Here is a 22,059-nt window from a genome sequence, read left to right as displayed (position 1 = left end):
TTATATTACATCACTTGCAAAATCCTCCTTTAGTCAATGCAGTCATTCCTTCGTTTATAAAATTCTGGAAATTACAATATTCCCAGTCAGCAGAGGTGGTGTACAAATACAATGCAGTGCAAAATTGCCTTTGCTTCTCTTCAAATTCTACATTTTCAAGTTTAGTGATCACTCAAGCAGAGTTATTGACCACTAACAAACTGTATGGCTTAACAGACTAAAATGGATACTACTTGCTTACGTTTTTTTGTGAAAGGTACGTGGTCAGGCCAAGATTAGCAGAGCTTGGGTTGACTCATTACATATTGTGGGGGAAAAAAAAAAAAACCCAAACCAAAATAGAATGAGATATTCTCAAGTGAGTGGAAGTAGAAGCAAATAAGCTTGTAAGACCTGTCAGTAGTTTTCCTTTTATAAAATGGTGTATCCTTCTGTTCTTCCCTGCTCCATTCAGCAGCTTTAGCAGGCAGCTCAGCTTTTAGAAAAAGCTGTCAAGAGTTTAGGTATGAAGTTGCACATAAGCACTGGATGCCCTTAAACATCTTTCTACAACTTTTTGCGGTTCCTCATTGCATAAAATTAGCAAGATGATTTTATTTGAGCCAGCCATACACATTTCTATGCGATTCACACACTCTCTGAATATGCATCTACCTCCACACCTTCTTTTGTGCATAACGTGAATGCAGAACGGGATAAATTTTTCAGCAGGAGAGTGCTGATTTTGCAGAATGCAAACAGAGTGGCATTTTTAATGCAGCATCTTCATATAAAGGTGAACTGAAAGGCTTAACACTTACCAACATCTTAGACCTCCTTGTTTGTTATATCCCTTAAAATCTAGAACAGAAAAATTCAAAAGCTACATTTTTTGCTGAACTTTTATTCAAACATTTTAGTGATGGCCTCAGCTGTTAAGAAAGTATAGCCTCTGAATTCAGACTTGTAAATGTAAAATAAAAAAATATCCAGTTTTCAAATAGTTCTGGTTTTAAATGCTTTTAAGTCCATTGCGTCTTATGTAATTTTAATATTGAGCAAGTTTTCCTTACACAAATAACCAAACCATTTGCTATAAAACCTGCTATAAAATCTAGATGACTTCTAGATGTCTCTTCCAACCCTTCTTTTTTTTAATGATCCTGCTATCCTCTATATACTAGTATCTCCCTTGTGATATTGTAATGTAAAAGAATACACATGCAGGAGTAAGTTACCTTCTGAATGTAAGAGTAATGTGTCTTTCCAGACTTGTTTCTTCTCTATATTTATTTCTTCTATCATGGGGTGGGAAAGTGAGCAGGATGAACACGGAAAGCTTTGCTTCTAGGAGTCAATTTAATTTTAAATCCAGTAAAGTTTCTTCCATACATACATTCACTTCAGGTCAGGCCTTTGTGAAGGAAATCTCTTTAAGAAAGCTTATGGCTTAATTTTTCTTGTGAAGTACACGTTTTCAGAATGCATGTCAGTATGAACAGTAAAGAAATAGGGGCTTTATCTTTCAGGTGAGACAGCTGAATTTATGAACTGTTTTTCTTTGCCTTGTGAAAACTATAGGTCATCTCATCTAGGGAAAAAACAGAGGATGTAGTCTGGGCATTATGTGGCTGTTGTATCATGGTTGTGGAAGAATGTGGCAAGTCTGGCCAGCAGCTGCGTGGTCAGAGCTTTGTCATTCAGAGCCGTAGGGCAGATACGGATGGAGTGTATTGTAAGCTGACCTGTCAAGCCAAGCAGGGAGTTTCCCTTGTTGTCATTTACCAAGACGTGCATTAATAAAACTGCACAAAGTGAAGACTTCTTCTGCTCACAAGCCAGATGGTAGTCTTCTGTGAGGTGAATATGAAAGCACTAAGCTGAGGCTGTTTTATATTTTAAATAAACAGAACTTTATTCACAAATGAGCATGCCAGTAACTTAGTTACAGAATCAGACATCTCTGCTTGAGAGGAACATAGGTTGGCACCAGTGATGGCAGGTGAAAAAGAATGTAGTAGCATAAGCTGATTCATCGAGAACTGTGGTTTTCCTATCAAAATTAGGCATTCCAAAATAGGTGTAAAAATGGAGAACTGAAAAGTATTGCAAAAGAGAAATTTTGTTTTAGTAGCTTGAATGGAACTGTGCAATCTCTAAAATATTTTTTTAAACTTCGGTTTCTGTTGTGCCTTTTTTTTTACAGACAGTCATTTTAGAAAATGAAGAGCTCCCTAAGATATTTCTCGATTTTCTGAACGTTCGTCATGTACCTACCTTGCCAAAAGCAGAAAGCTGTGGGTAAGCTCTCCTTTACTGAAAAATATATGGAGGCCAAAAGGCCCATATCCACTCAGTGCTGATGCAATTCCATTGACTTAAAATGGTCTTGCTGCCAACTCTAACACTGTAAAATAAATGGGCAATAGGTTCATGTTAAGTATGTTTATATATCCCCAAAAGGTCGTAAAATAAATCCAGCATGTTCACGACAGAAGGGAAGTTTAATGTAATATTCTTGGAAAGCAAAGGAGAGCTTAGATGAGAAAAATATGACTTTCTTGTAGATCATGAAGTATCTACTGAAATGTAAGATATTCATAAGCACTTAGTAAAATTGCATGGAAAGCCTTTGCATGTGTTTTATGATCATAGTATCAGCACAAAATAGTGCATCACTCCATGATAATTTTATGAGCTCACTCTGTGTGTTCAAAAATGAGGTTTTTTCACCTTTCTGATGACATTACCCCAGCGACCCGATTGCCCATCCCTGGGAGGGGTTCCTAGCCAGTGGCAGAAGGGAATCTTGGGATGACGAATTTAAGGGCTACAGAAATACCCAAACCAGTATAACTGGAAGCTCTGTTACCATCTGCAGCTGTGAGCTTTGTAGGCAGAATTTCTTTTACTATGTAAGATGATGTGGTTGACAGTTCAGAAGCATTACCATTCTGCTCCCCAGAAAGCCACACGGCCCTTTTCCACTTTGGGGCAGGCTGTTTGGATCCATAGTAGTGAAAAGGCAAATTTACCTGAAGATAATTTTGAGGCCCTTTTATCCTTGGAAGTTTCTATGGCACAGGGCAGTGTCCAGAGTGACTCAGAAGCTATCAGGCTTGTAGTTTTCACTTGCAGTTAATGACATCAGCCAGTATCCTCAGTGGAACTACACCTCAGCACTTCACAGATAGATTGATGGAAATTCATCTCTAACAGTAAAACGGGTGCTGTCATTTTCAAATAGTGGTGGTTATAAAATGAAACAATCTCCCATGTATATTTTCTTATGTGGCATTATGTGGCCACTGACCAGCAAATTGCTCCCTTTGGTGATTCTTAAAGGATTTGGAGGTTTTAATTGTAAAATTAATTTTGTTGTAACCAAAGCTTCCTGTCACTTTATTGCAGCTCTTTTGATGAAACAGAATCTGAAGAATCAAGGTGAGTTGATTTTTACTTTTTATAGGGCACCTGATTAATAAACTACTTTAATTATTGCCATTTACTTTATTTGTTCCTTGCAGTTAACAAATTAGAAGTAGTTTAGCATTAAAATTGTATTTTTTAAATATTACCATCAGCTGTGCTATATCTATCCATTTTTAGTGTGGCTTGAACATCCTTATGCTAGTGTTGAGAAATTCTTTACAAAACTGACAGAACAGTGCCAGCTCTGAAATATATCTGGGAATGTATTTTTTGTAGCAAGATTTAGCAGAAGGAATTAGAGATCTGGGTTCTTCCCCATGCATTTGATAGATTCATCTGCATCTGGTGGCACTACTTGGAACGTACATGCACAGAGCAGAGTGGAGAGGGCTGGGGGAGGCTGTCTGTGCTGTGGCTAAGGGTGAGAGTCAGGCCTGGGGGGCTTCCAAGGGCTTCTGTCCACAAGTGATGGATACAGCAACTGCGTTGGGGGCTGTAAGAACACGGTGGCATTTTGAGTCAGCTTGGTGGCCTGGAGAGCCTATGGAGCCGGGCTGTAGGTGGTATTGTAGCCTGCATGACACCACGCGCCAGGGAGCAGAGCAGCATCAGGAAGTCTCAGAGCTCCAAGCCAGTTCTCCTGGATGCAGCCCCTTTACTCCAGCTTGACACTGAGGGTATCAGTGCTGGCTGAGGAACAGCGAGCTTTGCTTCCCGGAGATGGAGCCTGCCCTTCTGGGCAGCGCTGGTGTGTGGAACCACACTGCATGGCTCCTGGCAGCTCAACCACCTCACTTTATCAAAGCTAGTTTGTAGAACAGTCTGCGTGCTGTCCCTTGATACTGACATCCCTGTTCTTGACCTTTCCAGCAAACTGTCCCACCAGCCTGTGCTGCTGTTCCTAAGGGATCCATATGTCTTGCCTAAAGCCAACGGTAATCAAACCTGTCATCTGCTAACAGCACTTCACTGATCTGACCCTGCACTGCATAAACCACATTATTATTATTATTATTAATACTGGCCTAGTCAAATGACACTGGTCCAAAATCTAATAACCTGCCAATAAAACGATAGTTCTTGTGTAACAAACCATTAAAACACTAAGTGGGGTGGGTGATTTGTAAAAAGGTGAAATTTTCCCCCCAGTTGTTCCCTCAGACAAACCTACTGAGAATTCAAATCAAAAGAAGAACACTGCCTTTCTTTTCTTGTTGTTGACCCTTTGGCTGTTTTGCCTGAAGGTCTTGAACTTGGAGGCCCAGTCCTTTTTAAGTGCTTTTGCCCTAAACAACAGCTGCAAGCATGTTTGTATTTCCATTTGGATTATTATTTCTTATCATTTATAATCTCTGGAGCTCTTTATGGGGGAAAAAAGTGTACTTAATTTCACAAGACACTTACATTAGACCTATGTGATTCAAAGGAGCATTCGAAATTGTTATGAACTCTTTTTTTAATATAAAAAGTTCTCTGAATTAATAATTCAGAGAATTTACCCTGTCTCAAATTCAATGCGTGCAGGGAAAAAAGTACCACTTTCAGAGTGGGTTCCTCTTAGCTTTGTCATTTTACTTGTTTGAACATGTTATTTCTAATAAATATTTTATTTTAAAAATATAATATGCTTTCAAAACAGAATTTTCTCCCTGAGCTGCACATTTTTTTAATATGGCATTTTGTTTCATTTTACTATATACTGTGTAGAAATATCACACTGCCTTAAAATGAATTACATTTTTAAGAATAAATTTAGGAAATAACAACTTTTTTGCTTTCCCTAGACAATGAAGTGTACTTCCTTGATATTTCATACTTCCAAGATGTTTCTAAATCCTTGAGGGGAGAGTATAAGGAAGACAAAGCCAATCTCTTTTCTGTGTTGCCCAGTGATAGGACTAGAACATAAGGAATATTTTCCCAAGCCCAGACACAGGCTGTCCAGAGTGGTGCTGGATCTCCACTTTTGGAGACACTCAGAAACTGCATGGCCATGGTCCCGGGCAATTGTCTGCAGGTGCCTCTTCTTGAACAGGGATTTGGACCAGATTACCTCCAGTCATCTCCCAGCTGCAGTGGTTCTGCTGTTTTTTCAAGCTGTTTACCAAAACCATAGGGATGACCTCATATACTTTGAGAGGGTTAAGCAGTCTCCCTTGCAGGCAGCGACCATGCTAGCTAGTAGTGGGGCCAAACACTATTGACCCTATAAAGTCTCAATGAACTCCAATATGTAACTAGAGTGAAACTCAGACAACAGAGGTCCAGTGTGATTCAGGTCCACATCAGAAGACACATTACAAGGTTGTTTAGCTTTTACTTTGACTTAGCACTAGTCTACTTTCACAGACTGAATGTTCATTTGAGGCTGAAGTGCAGATCACAAAATCAATGAACCAAAGCACGGTAAGGGGAGGGGGTCACTGCACAGGGTCACATCTGACCCAAGTGACAACAGTAATGAAGAATCACCCACAGAGAAACCCCTGTTTAAAATTTGGTCCAGATGCTGCCTATACTAATTCTTCGACTAAGCCACATTGCATGTCTTTATCTTAGTGTTTAATGCTCCTCCTAATTGTATACTTGATTCCTCAAGAGCCTGGTATAAATTATGAACATCATGTAACTCCACACCATTCTGAAGAGAGGAAATGGATTTCATATACAGTTATCCCAAAAAACTGAGATGGTGCTTAGTATTTCCAGCCCACATGTAACATTTTGCTCTAAGACTTCAAGATTCTGCAGTTCTGTGATGGTATTTATCTCCCTTCTATGATGTGTACTCTGAGTAAGGCTCCTTTTTGTGAAATCATTAGGAACTTTCCAATGAATTTTGTAACTGTTTTTTGAAGTAATGCAAAAAAGCATTAAGATAAAGCCCTATTCTAATGAGTAACATATTTAAATATTGAGGAGGCCTCATTAATGACATATGATATAAAGTACATTTCAGATTCTTGCCAAGGCATTTTCTGACCTTGATCCACAGTATTTAGAATTTTATATGGCAGGTGAATATTCTTTGTATTTGAAAGCCCTAAAACATCAAATTCACTGCAAGTCATTCTTTAACTAAATGAATTAAAATACAAGTTAGAATGTGAGTTGTGGTTTAAAAAAGGAAGAAGAAAACCAAGTCCTGAGTCTAGAGCCTCTACTAGTTGACTCATGTCTAGTTGGAAAGAAACAAAGTTTTTACAAAACTACTATTGCCTTTAATTCTTCTTCTTTGCTTTTAGTTTGCAGCACAGAGAAAATATAGATGAGCTTTCTAAAATTTTCCCTCTCAGATTAGTTCTTACTTTGATAGACTCTGATTCCTTTGTAAAAACAGCCAAGGTTGTTCAACCTACGACCAAAAGTAAGTGTCCGTTAACAAATAACTATTTATTATATGTTGTCTTTGAAGAAGGTGAATTTCAATCAGAAGTCTTTCCTGGATACAGGGATGTCTGTGTTAACATATTTCAATAAGTAGGAAATAGGGTGAGTTTTAAACAAAATAAAAAAATATTTCTGGAATATAATACTCAAACATTTTTACGCTACAAGTCATTGCATTGTGACTTGTCATTATAAAATACAATCTTGCCATTACTCTAGTGACTGGGCTTTAAGCACTGTTGAATTGCAAGACAGTTTTTCCAGGAATAAGATGCACAGTTACGAACCTCACTGATTTTCAGATTTCCTTTTTCAAGATGTATTTAACAGTGTGAGGGCCCAAGTGTGCATTACTTTTTGTGTAAGGGTACAGGGAGAAAGAAAAAATTAATGTTCTCAAAAAAATAAAGGAAAAACCTAATGTGCTTCAAACTGGAGATGATACTTTGGAAGCCAAAAAAGTGGGATCTTAGATTTACCGTCAGTTGTTCGAAAATTGTTCTGATGGTTCTTTAAGCCATGCAGGGGTCACAGATCTGCAAGACTGTGCTTTGTTGTGTTTATACTTAAGTTATATATATGTATATATGTATACTTTAGTTGCATTTAACTTAAATTGATATGCTTGGTTTTTAAGCAGAAAAGGCTCACATTAAATCTAATGTTGTGAGGATGCATAATTTTGAAAATTAATCCTTATTTTCCTATATCTGTATGTTATAGAAGAACCAATAAAAACTGGTTTCTGGAACTGTATCATTTAATCTACAAGGAAAGCATCAGATCACCTTTACAAGTGTATTTTGGTAACATTAATGACAGCTGCATAGGGTTATTCTGCCAGGGTAATTTGGGAAAGATGATCTTACAGGATTTGAGGAAACACTAAAGGATTCAAAATATCAGCAAGTCATTTATAATTATGACTCACTATGAGAAGCGGGGTAGAATTATGCATACCTTGTTAACAGGGGAGGTTACCATTCATAAAAACAAAGTATCTATGTTCATAATATCTGTAATATTCTGAAATCACTTTATTAATAACAAAGAAATAACACATTTAAGACAATAAGGATTGCTTTTATAGGGTCCAAATCTACCTTTGCTCAGTATTTTTAATTCCAAAATTATTTATGTGAAAGAGTTAGGGGCAAACCCTAATTCGCACCCACATTAGATGATCTAATTCATCACATACTAATGATTTTTATAAAAGCTGCATCTTCCCTTTGTGAATACCTGTAGGCTGATAGTTGAAGCTTCGTTTCATGTGGAAAGTTCCACATCAGGAACCGTCTACTCTTAGCAGGAAATCCATTTCTAGTATACTAACAATTTTAAGGTTGTAAGATGTGATCAGAAATTCTTAGTTTTACTGTCTGGTGATTTAAATAGACCCTTCATTAAAATCTCAGATGATGGTACATTTCAAAAATATTTTTAATTCGACAGTGTATATCCATATACATGGATCTATTATTGTGTTCTATCAGGCAATTCTTTCATGCCAAATGGAACGTGAAAATTAACTGGCAGTTTCCGCTGCAGCTGTGACAACAAAGTAGTGGGAATTTTTTCCTTCAAGTACTGTAGGATGACATTTTGTAACGTGACATTTTATGTTGATTGGACAACCTGAAAATTTCTTCCCTCAAATAATCATTTTTGTACAGGCATCCTCAAGCCTTCTCAGTCTAAACATCGCTGTAAACCACAATACAAAAAACAGCTTTGAAGTATTCCCAGTAGTAATCTAGAAATTTCTTCAAGTATATTGAGATTTTGTTAGAAACTGAATTGCCAGTGTAATCCATCTTCCTTGTGAGAAAAGATTCAGATAAAGAGCTGGAGCCTAGCAGCCTTAAGTATTAGAACATCCCTTTAAATCAATAAGCTACAAATCTGGCAGCGCATTCATGCAATGCCCACTGCTACCCTAAAGTGGCTTTAGTGCTGAAACAGCATTACTAATAGCACATCCTCAACATGGCTAAACAGTTGAGTGATGCAGTAACCCAAAGCAAATAAGGCCTTACCTAGTTAAGTTTCACAAAAACATTTATATTGTACTGACATGGATAAGAAAGTAAGTTTCTTTCTTTTTTTTCTCTTTTTTTTCAGATGACTTTCCAAATGTAGTTATAGATGGCATTCTACATGGAATATTTTATCCTCACTTACTGCCCAGGTAGAAGTAATACGAGGCAAGAAGAAGCTGAAGTCATGGTTAATAGAATTAACAGGAATAAAATTCTGTGATGTGAAAATTATGCTCAGAAGCAAGAGGCACAACCTGAGATTAAGTTCAAGCATTATGACTTTTTAAATAAAATCACTGTCATTACAGTTGCTGCTTTTAAAAAAGATATGGAAACAACAGTATTGAAGTTATTTATACTTTCTATATATTGACATGCTCTGTTTAACACTAAATGTTCCAAGTCATACACTGAATTATGCTAACCTTTGAAGAGAAAAGTTTTACTAATTATGTCTATAATTTCTCTTAAAGCAAACACTAAACCATTTTGCACCAGGATTTTTCCCAGTACATTACCCATTGCTGGCTCTGGATGGATTAGAAGTGCTGAAGAGAGTGTGTGCAAAATTGGAAACATGCTTTCACATTCTGGAATACACAGCACTCTCTGAGGAAATTTTCTAGATTTCAGTTTAAATTATTTGACTTACCAGGAGCTTCTCTATGGCTTTTGCACATTTCCATTCAGTTATGACATCTAACTTGTGTGTTTGTTTACTTTCCACACCAACTTGCTGACTGTATTCCATATATTAACATTTTATAAGTCACAGAACATACAACTCTGTGGTAAACTAAAGCAAGAATATTATTAAGATTATGATCAAACTAAAACTGATACATATATATGTATGTTCAGATTTAACTGGAAATTTGTATGTGTGCTGCTGGACATTATAAAATAAATTACTAGACATGAATGTACCACTTCAGTGGTTTTTTTGTGAAATTTTTCTATAGAAATTTTTCTGAGATTCTGTTCTCTGAGATGGGTGTCAGATGTCTGTCTTCCCATGAAGTGTGAGAAAATACCTGTGTGTCTGCTCATTTAAAGCCTTAGCTGAACATGGTAGCCTTACAGAACCGTATGTCTTGGTGAAAAAAATTAAGGTTAATAGAACACAGAGGAAGTCACTGGGCTCATCATCAGAAGGGAGCATAACACAAAACCAGCAATGGCAAAGCTGGGCACAAACATAAGTCAGATCCTGGAGACACACAGGTTGCTCTAAATGGTAAATGTGTTTGGAAGCCATCTGGGGAGAGTGGAAAGCCGGGACTTCAAAACAAGGTAGGCCTGTGACTGCAGCACTTGCTCAGGTATCGTATCTTTATGAGGTCTGTAAGCTCAGCCTCCAGGAGAGCTTTCAGCTGCTGGCAGACTGAGGCATTCTCACTCCTGCTTGCTAACCCTGCTCCCAGAGCTGCTTTTCAGAGAATTTTACTTTAAACAGCTATTAGAAAGAAAAGTGATCAGAGGCAAAATGGAAATCTGATTGCCTAGCCCTAGACAAATTTAGAGGCCCTTGCCAAGTTCTCCTCCAGTTCTGTTTGCAGAGGACAGTAATCCTTTCACAGGTCTCTGAAAAGGAGTGTCAGTATTTACCTTCAGGAGAGGCCCCAGGGCTGTGGATGAAGAACCAGCAGGAGCATCCTCTAACAGCAAATGATATTTCAGGAGAACCTAGGGTAAATCCCTGCTAACAGTTTTTTCCTGTTTCCGTTTGAGTGGAATGCCAGTAGGTACATACAAGCTCTGTGCTGTAGCAGTCTCTTCTGCCCTGAATCACTTTGGCTCTGGATACACCTCAGAGCTCCTTCAGGACACCCTTCAGGAAATGAGTCACTTCAAAGAGGAGTAGTGTGCTGCCTGCCTGTGTTACAGGTGGATGAGCCCTTCATCAGATCTTGGCACTGCCTCTTCCACCTTGAGTCCTAAAACAGTCAACTCAAAACAAAAAAATCCACATATCTGCACTGAACTTAACATAGGTGTCTCTTAAGTGTTACCCTACACTGACCTCCTCTGAAAGCTACCAGTTGTAAGCTCAAGAGTTATTTATTTATGAAGCATCACCAAAAAAATGAACCCAAAATTCTCAAACTTACAGCAAAACATAAAGAAAAAGTGTTTGAGCTTTAAAATAAGTAACATTAATTGTTACAAAATTGACCAAAACAAGAATTCTTCTGTTTTAATCAGTTTCTAACAGACTACCTTATTTAATAATAAGACAGAAAAGCTGCTTGTTCTTGATCACAGAATGGTATCTCAATACTGTGGTTTTCTGAAAGACAGAAGGGACTGACATGTTTAGATTAGGTATATTAGGAAAATTTACCATCTCTGCTCTAACCTTACAACCTTATCTCCTGAAAAGCAATACCCCCTGCATATAATGTGGAATCAATTGAGGTGAGAAAAAAGTTTGGGGGCTGGAGTAAAAAATGCTCTCAAGTATTTATCTGAAAGCAAACTTTATTTATTCAAAACACTTCTATATTTTACCTTTTTTTTAAAGTTTTTAGAACTGCTGGTAGTGTTACAGTAAATATTTTCAGTTGAAAAGACAAAAACAAATATTGCTAAAATTTCCAAACAGAACAAAATTAATGTATTTTAAACCCTGGAAAAATGGAATTACTGCTATAATTTTTCATTAAAGACTTTTTCTGCAAGATCTAGAATTTGGTGGGATATGTCTTGCAGCTCCAACAAGTTATTATAGAAATAGTCATATCCCTTCTGTATGTGGCAAATGATAAGTACTGCCTAAATGTAACCTCAGCTGTTTTGAGGAGAAAACTTGGTGGATCAGTGAGATTGGTCAAAAACCAGCATTAAAGATAAGTTGTACTTTTCATTCTGACTATTGCTCTCACCAGTCACCAACTTCAACTACAAAGGGTTCCTTCACAGCTATTTTGCCACTGTTCACAATCACACAGTCTTGAAGGGGCCGATCATGTTCATCTGTCTGCTGGAGTTCTATCGAGTGCACCACAGACTGTCAAACAAAAAAAAGAACAAACAGAAAGGTTTGGTTTAGCCAAAGAAACTCAGTGGCTGAGGTCTGGTGCCACAGAAATAAAAAAGTGCACCTAACATCATTGCTTATTAACCAGTTTGTGAACAAAGTCCTTTACCCTGCCAACTTCCCATATCCTTTTCTTTCTATATTAGCAGTTGTGCCACTCTGTAAATCAAACACAGTTGACAGAAGCACAGGGAAGGCTGTTTGCCTTCCTAGAAAATCCTCCAGCCAACAAAAACATTTTGAAGAGGTAACTAAAAATGTACATTCAGCTGATTAAGCTGGCACATATGGGATTATATCTGTGGCCTATGAGCAAAAAGTGAATCCAGAGATCACACAAAGGCAAGCATGATTATTTTTCTAATTGTACAGCATAACTGTGCTTCCAGAAATCTGGTTACTGCTTTTACCTTTAGCATATAACACACACATACAGATTTTTAGTGTGGTACCAGTATTTTTAAAGGACAAAATTAATTTACGTATATTGACAACTTGTTTTCTATATTTATCCATTAATCTGACTACACTGAAACTTAAGTCTAAATAGCTTATCAAAAATTTACAGCTACTACTGTAGATCATGAAAATGGAATTCAGTACAAATATGGGAGTGAGGGGCAAGTATTCTGATGAAGTTTTCAAACTCCTCAAATTCCAGAAGCTCATGTTTTCCCCAATAATTTCAAAACACAGAATAAAGAGGAGTAATTTGTAAGGAGAACCAGACTAATAAAAGTATAATCACTTGAAAACATAATTTTTAGCTGAAAATTTGATTTGGCCTCTCATCAGTATGTGTTTGCCTGCTTTACATTCACATGTTTCTAAAAACCCTTAACGGTGAAAAGTGTTACCCATAACTATCATGCACTACAAAATTTGATTTTAGCCTGTAGAAAACAGTGTTACTGAAAGGAGGAACTGAACTCTCTTCACTTGTAATTTGCAAAGGTGTAATTTGCAAAGTGTTGACTTCAGTGCTTAGCAGTCTGAAATAAGGGCAGCGGAAGCCTTTTGGCATGGTACAGGTTTCCATTTCTGATATTTCAGTTCTAAATTGTCCAGCTGGAGCTCCTCACAATCATTTCCTACCATGTACATATTAGATGAATAATGAACTGTGTCTGAACAGGGGTAACAGGGGTATAATGGGCACAATTTGTCCAGATCAACCACTACTTTAAACTTACCATTCCATCAAGGACTTTGCCAAATACTACGTGTTTTCCATCTAACCAGGAAGGCTTTGTCACACTGATGAAGAATTGGGATCCATTGGTGTCTGGCCCAGAATTAGCCATGCTAACCCATCCAATTCCATAGTGTTTGAGCTTGAAGTTCTCATCAGGAAATCTTTCTCCATAGATGCTTCTTCCTATGACAAAAAAATAAGAAAGCAGACTTTAAAAAAATAAATAAGAAAAAAAAGCTGCTTTTTGTTCAAAAATGGGGAAAATGAAGTATGAATTCAGGACTTGAAGATTCATTGTTTGAGAAAACACAGCAGCATCACTGTTAAACCATCAGCAACTCCATAATTAAAATCATTTTTTGTGTAAAGGTAAGCTAAACCACCACACATAAGGAAGGAACAGTCAAAGCTGATGATGCTTTACCCCTTGAATTTAAGCACGCTGAATACCTTCAGAGGTCTGGTTTACAGACACCACTGAATAATATATACCTTCATCCTGCTGAGCAAATTAAAGTAAATACTTATGGCTACCAACAATAAGATGTAATTGTCACAAAATAATGGTTTTTTGACAATTTCAGTATTTAAACCTTTCCTTTATGCTAGGAAATTGCTTTAGGCATGTTTACAAGACCAAATGGAAGTTAGACTAAAATATTTGGTATGTATGTGTACAACCACTACATTAAGATTCTGATGTTTTTAAAATAGTTCAGAGAAAAAACACATCAGTCATGGTTAAACCACCATCACTCTGAAAAGAAAAGGCTGTCTGTCTCACTCTTTGCTTGTCCAGTGCCTAGCACAATGGGGACACTTTTTCCAACACCACCAGATGCTATCCCAATAAACAACATCAGCAAGCAAATAATTGCTGCCTACCTTTAATGCTAAAACTATGTCTTTGGTATTATGGTCATCCCCATTGCTGACTGCTATGACAAGGAATGAATGTTTCCATTCTATCCCAGCAGGGAAATCACTAACAGTTCATGCAGACAGTTCAAATTGTAGCATGTCAAGAATGTGCATCTAAAGGAAGAGAAGAAATCTGCAGCCAGAGTGAGTGCAGTGCAAGAGATGCTGTGCTGGCATTGCCCCCTGAGTGTACTGAACTGTTCTGCTGGAGGCTCAGGAGGAAGAAGTGATACACACAGCCAGGACTCACAGCACCAGCAAGTTTATGGTTTCAGTTTTAGTAAGAGAAAAACAGGGAGAGGGCATGACCCTCATCTAGTTTCCTTCTCTCTCCCTATTAAGAAATTCCTTCTCACAGCACATTTCAGAGGTTCCTCAGAACAGACTGAGCTGAGGGCAGAGAGGACAGCCTCCTCCTTCCCTACCTGCCTTCCCTCTACGTGCTTTCACTGTTTCATCACGGATTAGACTTCTGCTGGATGACTTGAATTGGTTCACCTATACATGCAATCAGTGAGTGCCTCAGGGAAGGAGCGCTGTCACAAAGCCAGAGCAGGGGAAGGGTGGAGACATCCATCTTTTGGAGACGGTAAGTTGTAGGAGCAGCTCAGCTGGTCACGTGGCTCCAGCCCAGCACGCAAAGCCATGCTTCTTGAATGGGGACAAGTCACAGACAGAAAAGAGCTATCTGCAAAAATTGAGGACAAAGGAAGAGCTACACATACTTATAAATCAGATAATCCAAATAGCTGCAGCTTAGGCTACAAGACACTTGGAAAAGTACTAGGTGCTCTAAACCAAATGTGGGCTGGTTTGGGGTTTTTTCATTTATCTGAGCAGAAACCATGAAGCAATATGCTGGTTTGCCCACACTTTCAGCAGACACTTGAACAAAGAAAAGGGAACCTGGAAGATACTAAGTATGTTACCTCCTGATCCATCTCCAGCTGTAAAGTCTCCTCCTTGAATCATGAAGTCTTTGATCACACGATGAAATTTACTTCCTTTGTATCCATATCCTCTCTAAGAAAATGAAATAATTCTTTAAATGAATGTAACATCCAGTTCTATATAAAATCATAGGAAGTACACAAGTTGTGAACAGCTAGATTTCACAGAATATACCACCAACGGATATAATACTGTCTAGAAACACATTAAACCAAGGTGCAGGTAAAAAACATCTAAACTGCACTACCACAAAGAAGGTATTTATTCAGGTGATCAAAGCCATTGTCTTTATTTGACTTTATTGTCTGTATCTGACCACAGTAACTCCACATGCTAGATCTGCAAGGCAGGTACAGATTGAGGTGCTCATATCCAGCATCTCATAATTACATCTTGCAAACCAAGGACCTGAGAAGACACACAGTAGTGCACATCCCTGGGGACAGCACCTGTGCACAGGCTCCAGTGAATGAAGACTGACAATTCACAACTGAAACAGCATTAAACACACACTGCTTTCCCAAGCCAAACCTGAGTACACAGCGGAAGAAAACCACAAACGTACTTCTCCAGTTGCCAACGCAATGAAGTTCTCCACAGTCTTTGGGACAACTTTTCCAAACAATCCAATTACAATTCTGCCAACATCTTTGTCTCCAATCTTCACATCAAAGAACACCTGAATATTTTTGTGAAGGGAACAAAAGTGATATAGACGTGAGCACAGCAAACAGCCAAGCTTTTCAAAGAGTAAGGTGGTAAGAAATTACTTCTAGCTGGTCTGTAGTAATAGTATCCTGCAATTCCTAAGGGTGCTGTTTCAGAGAAATCCTTTCAGAGCCACCAAAATCAGGTTATGCAGAAAACTGTTTGAGATATGGTGATTCTATGTTTTGATTCTTACTACTTTTAATGGCTCAGTGAGACTGCTGTATCTCAAGTTTGAAGACAGTGTTCAAGAAGATTTTTCCCAAACATGTAAGCCTTTAAAGCTGAATGGAAAAATTAAATATGTAAGTAAGGAAGAACAACAATTCTATTCCCATATGGGGGAAATAACAAGGAACTATAGTACTGACACTCCCCACAAATGACCATTTGCTATCCACTCATAATCTTCACTGTGTAAGGTATCAGTGCGTATACACAAAAGCCTAAATTCCATTGAACTGACAAACAGTGGGAAGAAAATCCTTTGGCTCAACCAAGCAGTTTCCTTCCTAAACATGAATCCAAAACTAGGAGAGAAATAACCAGGCCAGATTATTCAGCTGATTGCCTAAATCTTCAATGTGTATGTCACTGAAAAGCAACTTCAAAAAGACAAATGACTTACAAGACATTATAATGAATCTATGAATGCATATTTGAATGTGCAAAGATGTTCCAATAATTACTGAAAATAGGAACAGCTGTCAGGAAATGAGGCATTTTGAAGTTCTGAAAAAGTTACATAAAGGCTATTACAACTTCTAGGAAACAGCAATGTGTACTCCTATGATGTGGTATTTGCTGTTCCTTGTGGCACTCAACCAAGTATTACTTGTCTGTAATGCTAAGAAATTAGTCCAATAATGATAATAAATGACCACAGTCTCTCCAACATGAATGCTTCTTTCACGCTCTCCTACTAAACATTTCTACCATTTCTTGATCTTCTATGTGGTTTTGACTGTTGAACTTTTGGCTAACACTATAAAAGCGCTATAAAGGAAATAAAATTCCTTTTGATACACCTCATTCATTTCCTTGACACTTGGCACTGAATAACATGCTTCTTATATGTGCGGCTCATAAAGTACTAACAGCACACTCTCACTAACTTTTTAACGGTTCTATAAACAAGTCTCTCTGAATTGTGCCGCCAGAGTTATGTAGGTAAGGGCCATTGCCTTCCTACATTTTCTAAAACCTTTGGCTATCTATTTTGCCTGGAAATGTTGTTCTAGTAGGACTGCCTGAAATACATGGGCACATATAAGTAACAAGACCAAGGCTACCAAACAATCACCCCACAGAGCATGAACATCACACACTTTGTTGACAGCACAAGAAGACAAGTTCGCCATACGCTGCAAGCCTAGCACAGCCACAAGGCTTCGTACGTGGCACTGCTGCTTGCCTAAGCAACAAACCCAGTACTTTTAAAAACGTGTCTCTGCATATTTTAGCCACAAAATCAAGTATGGAAATATTTGGTAGCCCTAGACACTATTTCTGCATAGAAAAGCCATGTTCTCATGAGTGTATTTCCACAGGTTCCCTGGAAATTCAGTGGGCATGTAGACTCTTGTGAGCTGGTTGATACAGTATTTTTATATCTCAAAAAACATCTGGCCGAATTCTTCACCAAAAACTCTGAAAGAAAATAAATATTATAAATTTTCGGTCTTATTAATACTTTTATAAATATTTAATCGTATTTACAATCTGCAGTTAAGTACTTCAAGACTGAAATGAAAAAAGAACACACCACTAAGAGTGGCTGGTTCTCATAAACAGATTCATATATAATTTACACAAGATGCTGTACATCTACCTGAAAAAATGGACAAGAGCATTCAATTATTTAAGGAAACTAAAGTGACTTTGAAAGGAAGATCTCATGATTCTTAAAGACCAGCTAATGTAATAACCTCATAAATGCAAAATTACTGTATATGGTGTAAAGCCACAATAAGGGGGCCAAAATACATCTGGAATCATCCTGAGTGAAAGGTTTGCCTTTGGGCTTGTGAAGGTCAGAGAAGGAAAAGAAATAGAAATACTAGAAATAATTAAAATGGATATAGTAAAGAGATGGGCATAGCTATATCTGTACTGTGAGTTCACACCCTGAGTGCTGCATGTAATTTTGGCCTCTCTACTGCAGAATGATAAAACCAACCTAAAAAAATGTTAAAAAATGGGCAGAACAGATGCCCAACACGTATGGAATATCTTTTATATGAAGAAAGGTTATAGAAAGCTACTTAAACTGGAAGAGAGAAAACTGGTGTGATTTGATGAGCTCTGTAAAGTTACCACTGCCTAGGACACAAAAAATTGGCAATGCAATTCTTTAGGTGCCACAGCAGTCAGAGAAAAGCATACCATTATGGCCCAGGCAAAAAAAATGAAGAAGGAAAGTACTTTATTCATAATTAAATAGGAATGTATTCCCAGAAGATTATTTGATGGTCAAATTTACCCTTCCTCCCCAAAAAAAAAATCAAATCTGTGGTCTAGAAGTCCATGGCAATGAAACTGTAAGCAGCTGCAGACAACAGAGGCAATGAAGCACAGAGATAAATGCACAGTCCATGGCTTAGGATACTGAAGCCATGCTAGAGCAAGCAGTTCAGCAAACAGCCCCTGCTGTTCCCGATCACACTTTCATGAGTGTAGGTGTCTTTCCCAGCATGGGCACACTCTCTCCTGACTACAGGGGGAAAAACACTTGGGGGTTGAAACACAGAATTCCAAAGCTGGACTAAACATCCCACCTCCTGCACCAAACAAACACTTTTTGGAAAGAGATGCTGTCATGCTGCAGTAGTTAGGTGCCTCCCTATCCCGCCAGCCAGCCCCACAGCCCACAGTCCATCTCCTGGGCAGTGCCATTGCAATCTAACCCAACCTCCCCACTCAGTAGCGCCCCGTTGGATCCTCTCCAGAGTTTCAGCAGAGAGGAGGAATGAATAAAACTCATGGCACAGACGAGCCCCAGAGCAGTCAAACCCCGTGCCGCTCGGGGCAGCCTGGCGGCACCAGCAGCCACAAACTGCCCTGGCAGCAGCAGAGGCTGCAGCAGCGCTGGAGGGGTGACGAATTTAAAAGTTTATATTTCTGCAAGCCAGAGGGAGGCTCTGCTGGCCCGAACTCCGCGATGTGCCAGCGCCTACCGAAAGGAGGCATGCCCAAAGGGGTTAAAAACCAACCAACCAACCAAGAAAACCCAATAAGACGGCGAAGCTCTGGCGTTAGGCCAAGCCCTGTGTGCCCGGGGCGCGGCGCGGGGCCGGCTGTGGAGCGGGCCAGGGCAGAGACCAGCCGGCTGCCCCGGCACGCCGCCACGGCCGCGGGACCTCCCGGCCGCGGGCCCCGCCCGACCCGAACCGAGGCTTCCCGGCGGCGGGCGAGAGTCACCTTGGCTGTCACGCTGGGTCCCCTCCTCTTGAAGGCGTCGGCCACAGGGGCCAGGAAGCACAGACAGGCCACGGCACCGAGCAGCGCCCCGCGGGCCATGGCGCCGGCCGAGCGCTGCGGCGCCTGCGCCGGGGAAGGGCGGCTCCTCCCGCCGGGGCGGGGGGCTCCCGGCAGCGGCTGCCCGCCCCAGGGAGCGGCCATCCATCCCGGAGAAAGGCCAGCAGGCCCTGGAAGCGGCCAGCTATCCCGGGGAAAGGCCACCCGTCCAGAGGAGAGGCCACCCATCCCAGGGAGGGGTCATCCATCCTGAGGAGCGCTCGTCCATGCCCGGGGAGTAGCCACCCATGCCAGGGAGCGATCACCCATCCCAGGAAGCAGTCACGCATGCCAGGGATCGGCCACCCATCCTGGAGAAGCCGTCACCATCACGGCGGGAGTGATAACCCGCCGGGGCTGAGCTCCGGTCCTGGCGCTCTGGCTGGGTCTGGGGCGGGTGCTGCCCCTTCTGATGAGCGGCGGGGAGCCCGGTGCCCTCCGCCGGGCCGGCCTCGCCCAGCGGGAAGTGCGGTACCGGAGAGGGGCACAGCCTTCGGCTTCGGCCGGGCTGTGGGCCCAGCAGGCTCCCACGGGTGGGTGAAGTAGCCAAAAGCAGTAAACGCTTGAGAGATTGAGCCAGCAGTGTGCCCTTGAGGGAAAGGGCAATGGTATCCTGGGCTGCATTCCAAAGAGTGTTGCCAGCAGGTGTAGGGAGGTGATGGTGCTCCTGAGCCCTGCTGAAGACTCATCTGGAGTGATCTGTCCATTTCTGGGTTCCTCAGCATAAGGGAAATGTGGGGCTCCCGGAGCGGGTCCAGCACAGGGCAAGAAAAGGACTGGAGCATGTCTCTTATGAGGAAAGGCAGAGAGAGCTGGGCCTGCTCAGCCTGGAGAAAGGATGACTGACATGGGACCACATCAATGTCTATGAGTATCTGAAGGGAAGGTGTCAGGAGGATGGACCAGGCTCTGCCTGGTGGTGCCCAGAAACAGGATAAGAGGCAACAGGCCGAAACTGATACACAGGATGGTCCACCTGATTCCAAGCAGAAACTTCTTCGCTGTGCAGGTGACTGCACGTTGGAACAGATTGTCCAGAGAGACTGCAGAGTCTCCTTTACTGGAAATACTGAAGAACTATCTGGGCTCAATCCGTGCTGTGTGCTCTAGGACAACTCACATGACAACCTTGTGGTCCCTTCCAACCTCAGCAGTTCTCTGATTCTGTGATTTTGGGAGTGAGTCGTTAGTCCTTCATATTTGCTGTATTTAATGTGCTAGAAACTACCGGAGCCTGTGAGGCACCTGTAGTACTTTTGGGTTCATTTGTGTTAACTGTGGTGGTGCACTGCTTGTCAGCTTACACCTCTGGCTTTGGACAACAAACAAAAGTGCGGAAGGAATTCATCAAACACAAACATTTCTCCCAAGCCATTATGTGCTAAAAAATCATTTGTATTCAGGACCTGTTTCAAATGGTGTTGCTGCGGCAGTCCCTAGAAAATTTGTAAATTGTAGCACACTGAAATTTTGTGGCCTGTCAGCTGCCAGCATACAAAAGTTGAAATGGATGCCAATGGACTGCAAGCAGAAAGCTGTCAGTGGCTTATGTAAGCACGCTCAGGCTTAAACCCAGCATCACTGTGGTTCTGGGTGTATGGCATATCACTTCCACAGACAATTGCAAAGGCAGCCCAGAGCTCAGGTGCAGTGCCCAAGGGAGTGTGTGCTCTGCACCACGCACGTGCGCTGCATGTCTGCCAAGCCCCTCGGCTTCAGACTGTGCCTCAGCTGGCAGGTAGTAGAGACAATAGCCACAGACTCCTAGAATTGTTTAGGATCATCAAGTCCAACCATTAACCCAGCACCGCCAAGCCCAGCACTTAACCATGTCCTTAAGCACCACATCTACATGTCTTTTAAATACCTCCAGAGTTGGTGATTCTATCACTTCCCTGGATAGCCTGTTCAGTAACAGCCCTTTTCATGAATGAATTTTTCGTAATATCCAACTGAAACCTCCTCTGGCACAGTTTAGAGATATTTCCTCTTGTCCTAAGGCTTTCTACTTGCAAGAAAGAGGCTAACCCCCTCACTGCAGCCTCCTTTCAGGCTATTGCAAAGAGTGATCAGGTGTCCCCCTGGTTATCATTTTCTCCAGGCTGAACATCCCGAGCTCCCTCAGCTGCTCCTCATCAGACCTGAGCAACAGACTGTTCCCCACCTTTGTTGACCTTCTCTGGACTCACTTCAGCACTTCAACATCTTTCTTGTAGTGAGGGGCCAAAAAGTTAGCCCAGATTTTGAGGTGGCCTCACCAGGGCTCAATACAGGGTGACAATCTCTTTCTTGGTCATGCTGGCCGCACCATTTTTGATACAGACTAGGATATCATTGGCCTTTTTGGCCACCTGGGCACAGCTGGCTCATGTTCAGCCTCTGCTGACCAGCACACCCAGGTCCTTTTCTGCTGGGTCACTTTACAGCCTCTCTGCCCCAAGCCTGTACTACCGCTTTGGGTTGTTGTGACCAAAGTGCAGGACCTGGCATTTCCTCTGTTAAACCTCATAAACGTGGCTTCAGCCCATCAATTCAGCCTGTCCAGATCCCTCTGCAGAGCCTTCCAGCAATCAACACTGCTACCCAACTTAGTGTCATCTGCAAACTGACACAGGGTGCACTTAATCCCCACATCCAGTTCCTAGATAAAGACTTTACACAGGGTTGTCCCCAGCACTGAGCCCTGGGGATCAGCCCTTGTCAGTGGCCAGGAGCTGGATGTAACTCCATTCACCTCCACTCTCTGGGCCTGGCTGTCCAGCTGGTTTTGGGCAGCAAGGGGTGCACTTGTCCATGAACAATGTCTCTGCTGTGTGTTTTCAGGTGGCTTGTGCAGCTGACCAAAATGCCTACAACGCTTGAAGGGTTCAGGCATGCTTGTGGAA

At 40.9% G+C, this 22,059-nt stretch overlaps 2 protein-coding genes across 3 annotated transcripts in view; one reads left to right on the top strand and one right to left on the bottom strand.

Annotated features, from left to right (window-relative positions):
* Positions 1-9,765, top strand: part of SNX24 (sorting nexin 24) — an 87,233-nt gene extending 77,468 nt beyond the window's left edge. For both annotated transcript variants that reach the window (XM_074532254.1, XM_074532255.1), the window contains 4 exons: positions 2,186-2,280; positions 3,391-3,423; positions 4,282-4,346; positions 8,926-9,765. In XM_074532254.1, the coding sequence (XP_074388355.1) occupies positions 2,186-2,280; positions 3,391-3,423; positions 4,282-4,346; positions 8,926-8,996 (264 nt within the window). In that variant the 3' untranslated portion in view covers positions 8,997-9,765. The remainder of the gene's footprint in view (positions 1-2,185; positions 2,281-3,390; positions 3,424-4,281; positions 4,347-8,925) is intronic.
* PPIC (peptidylprolyl isomerase C) lies at positions 9,344-19,378 on the bottom strand. The gene is made up of 5 exons (XM_005488424.4): positions 19,079-19,378; positions 15,516-15,629; positions 14,929-15,022; positions 13,077-13,261; positions 9,344-11,853 (listed from the first exon to the last, which is right to left on the bottom strand). Exons 1-5 carry the CDS (start codon positions 19,361-19,363, stop codon positions 11,725-11,727), a joined length of 807 nt encoding a protein of 268 aa, XP_005488481.2. The 5' UTR covers positions 19,364-19,378; the 3' UTR covers positions 9,344-11,724.
* Between the last annotated feature and the right edge of the window lie 2,681 nt (positions 19,379-22,059).

Source organism: Zonotrichia albicollis, chromosome Z (genome assembly GCF_047830755.1).
Source record: "Zonotrichia albicollis isolate bZonAlb1 chromosome Z, bZonAlb1.hap1, whole genome shotgun sequence".
Taxonomy (NCBI): domain Eukaryota; kingdom Metazoa; phylum Chordata; class Aves; order Passeriformes; family Passerellidae; genus Zonotrichia; species Zonotrichia albicollis.
The sequence above is the reverse complement of the archived record's forward strand: the minus strand, read 5'-3'. Positions and strand labels throughout refer to the sequence as shown.

Coding starts and splice junctions, on each gene's coding strand:
- PPIC (XM_005488424.4), bottom strand. CDS start 19,363: ATGGGTGGCCTCTCCTCTGGACGGGTGGCCTTTCCCCGGGATAGCTGG. Junction 15,630..19,078: donor GACCCAGCGTGACAGCCAAG/GTGACTCTCGCC, acceptor AAAAATATTCAG/GTGTTCTTTGATGTGAAGAT. Junction 11,854..13,076: donor GCAAAGTCCTTGATGGAATG/GTAAGTTTAAAG, acceptor TTTGTTTGACAG/TCTGTGGTGCACTCGATAGA.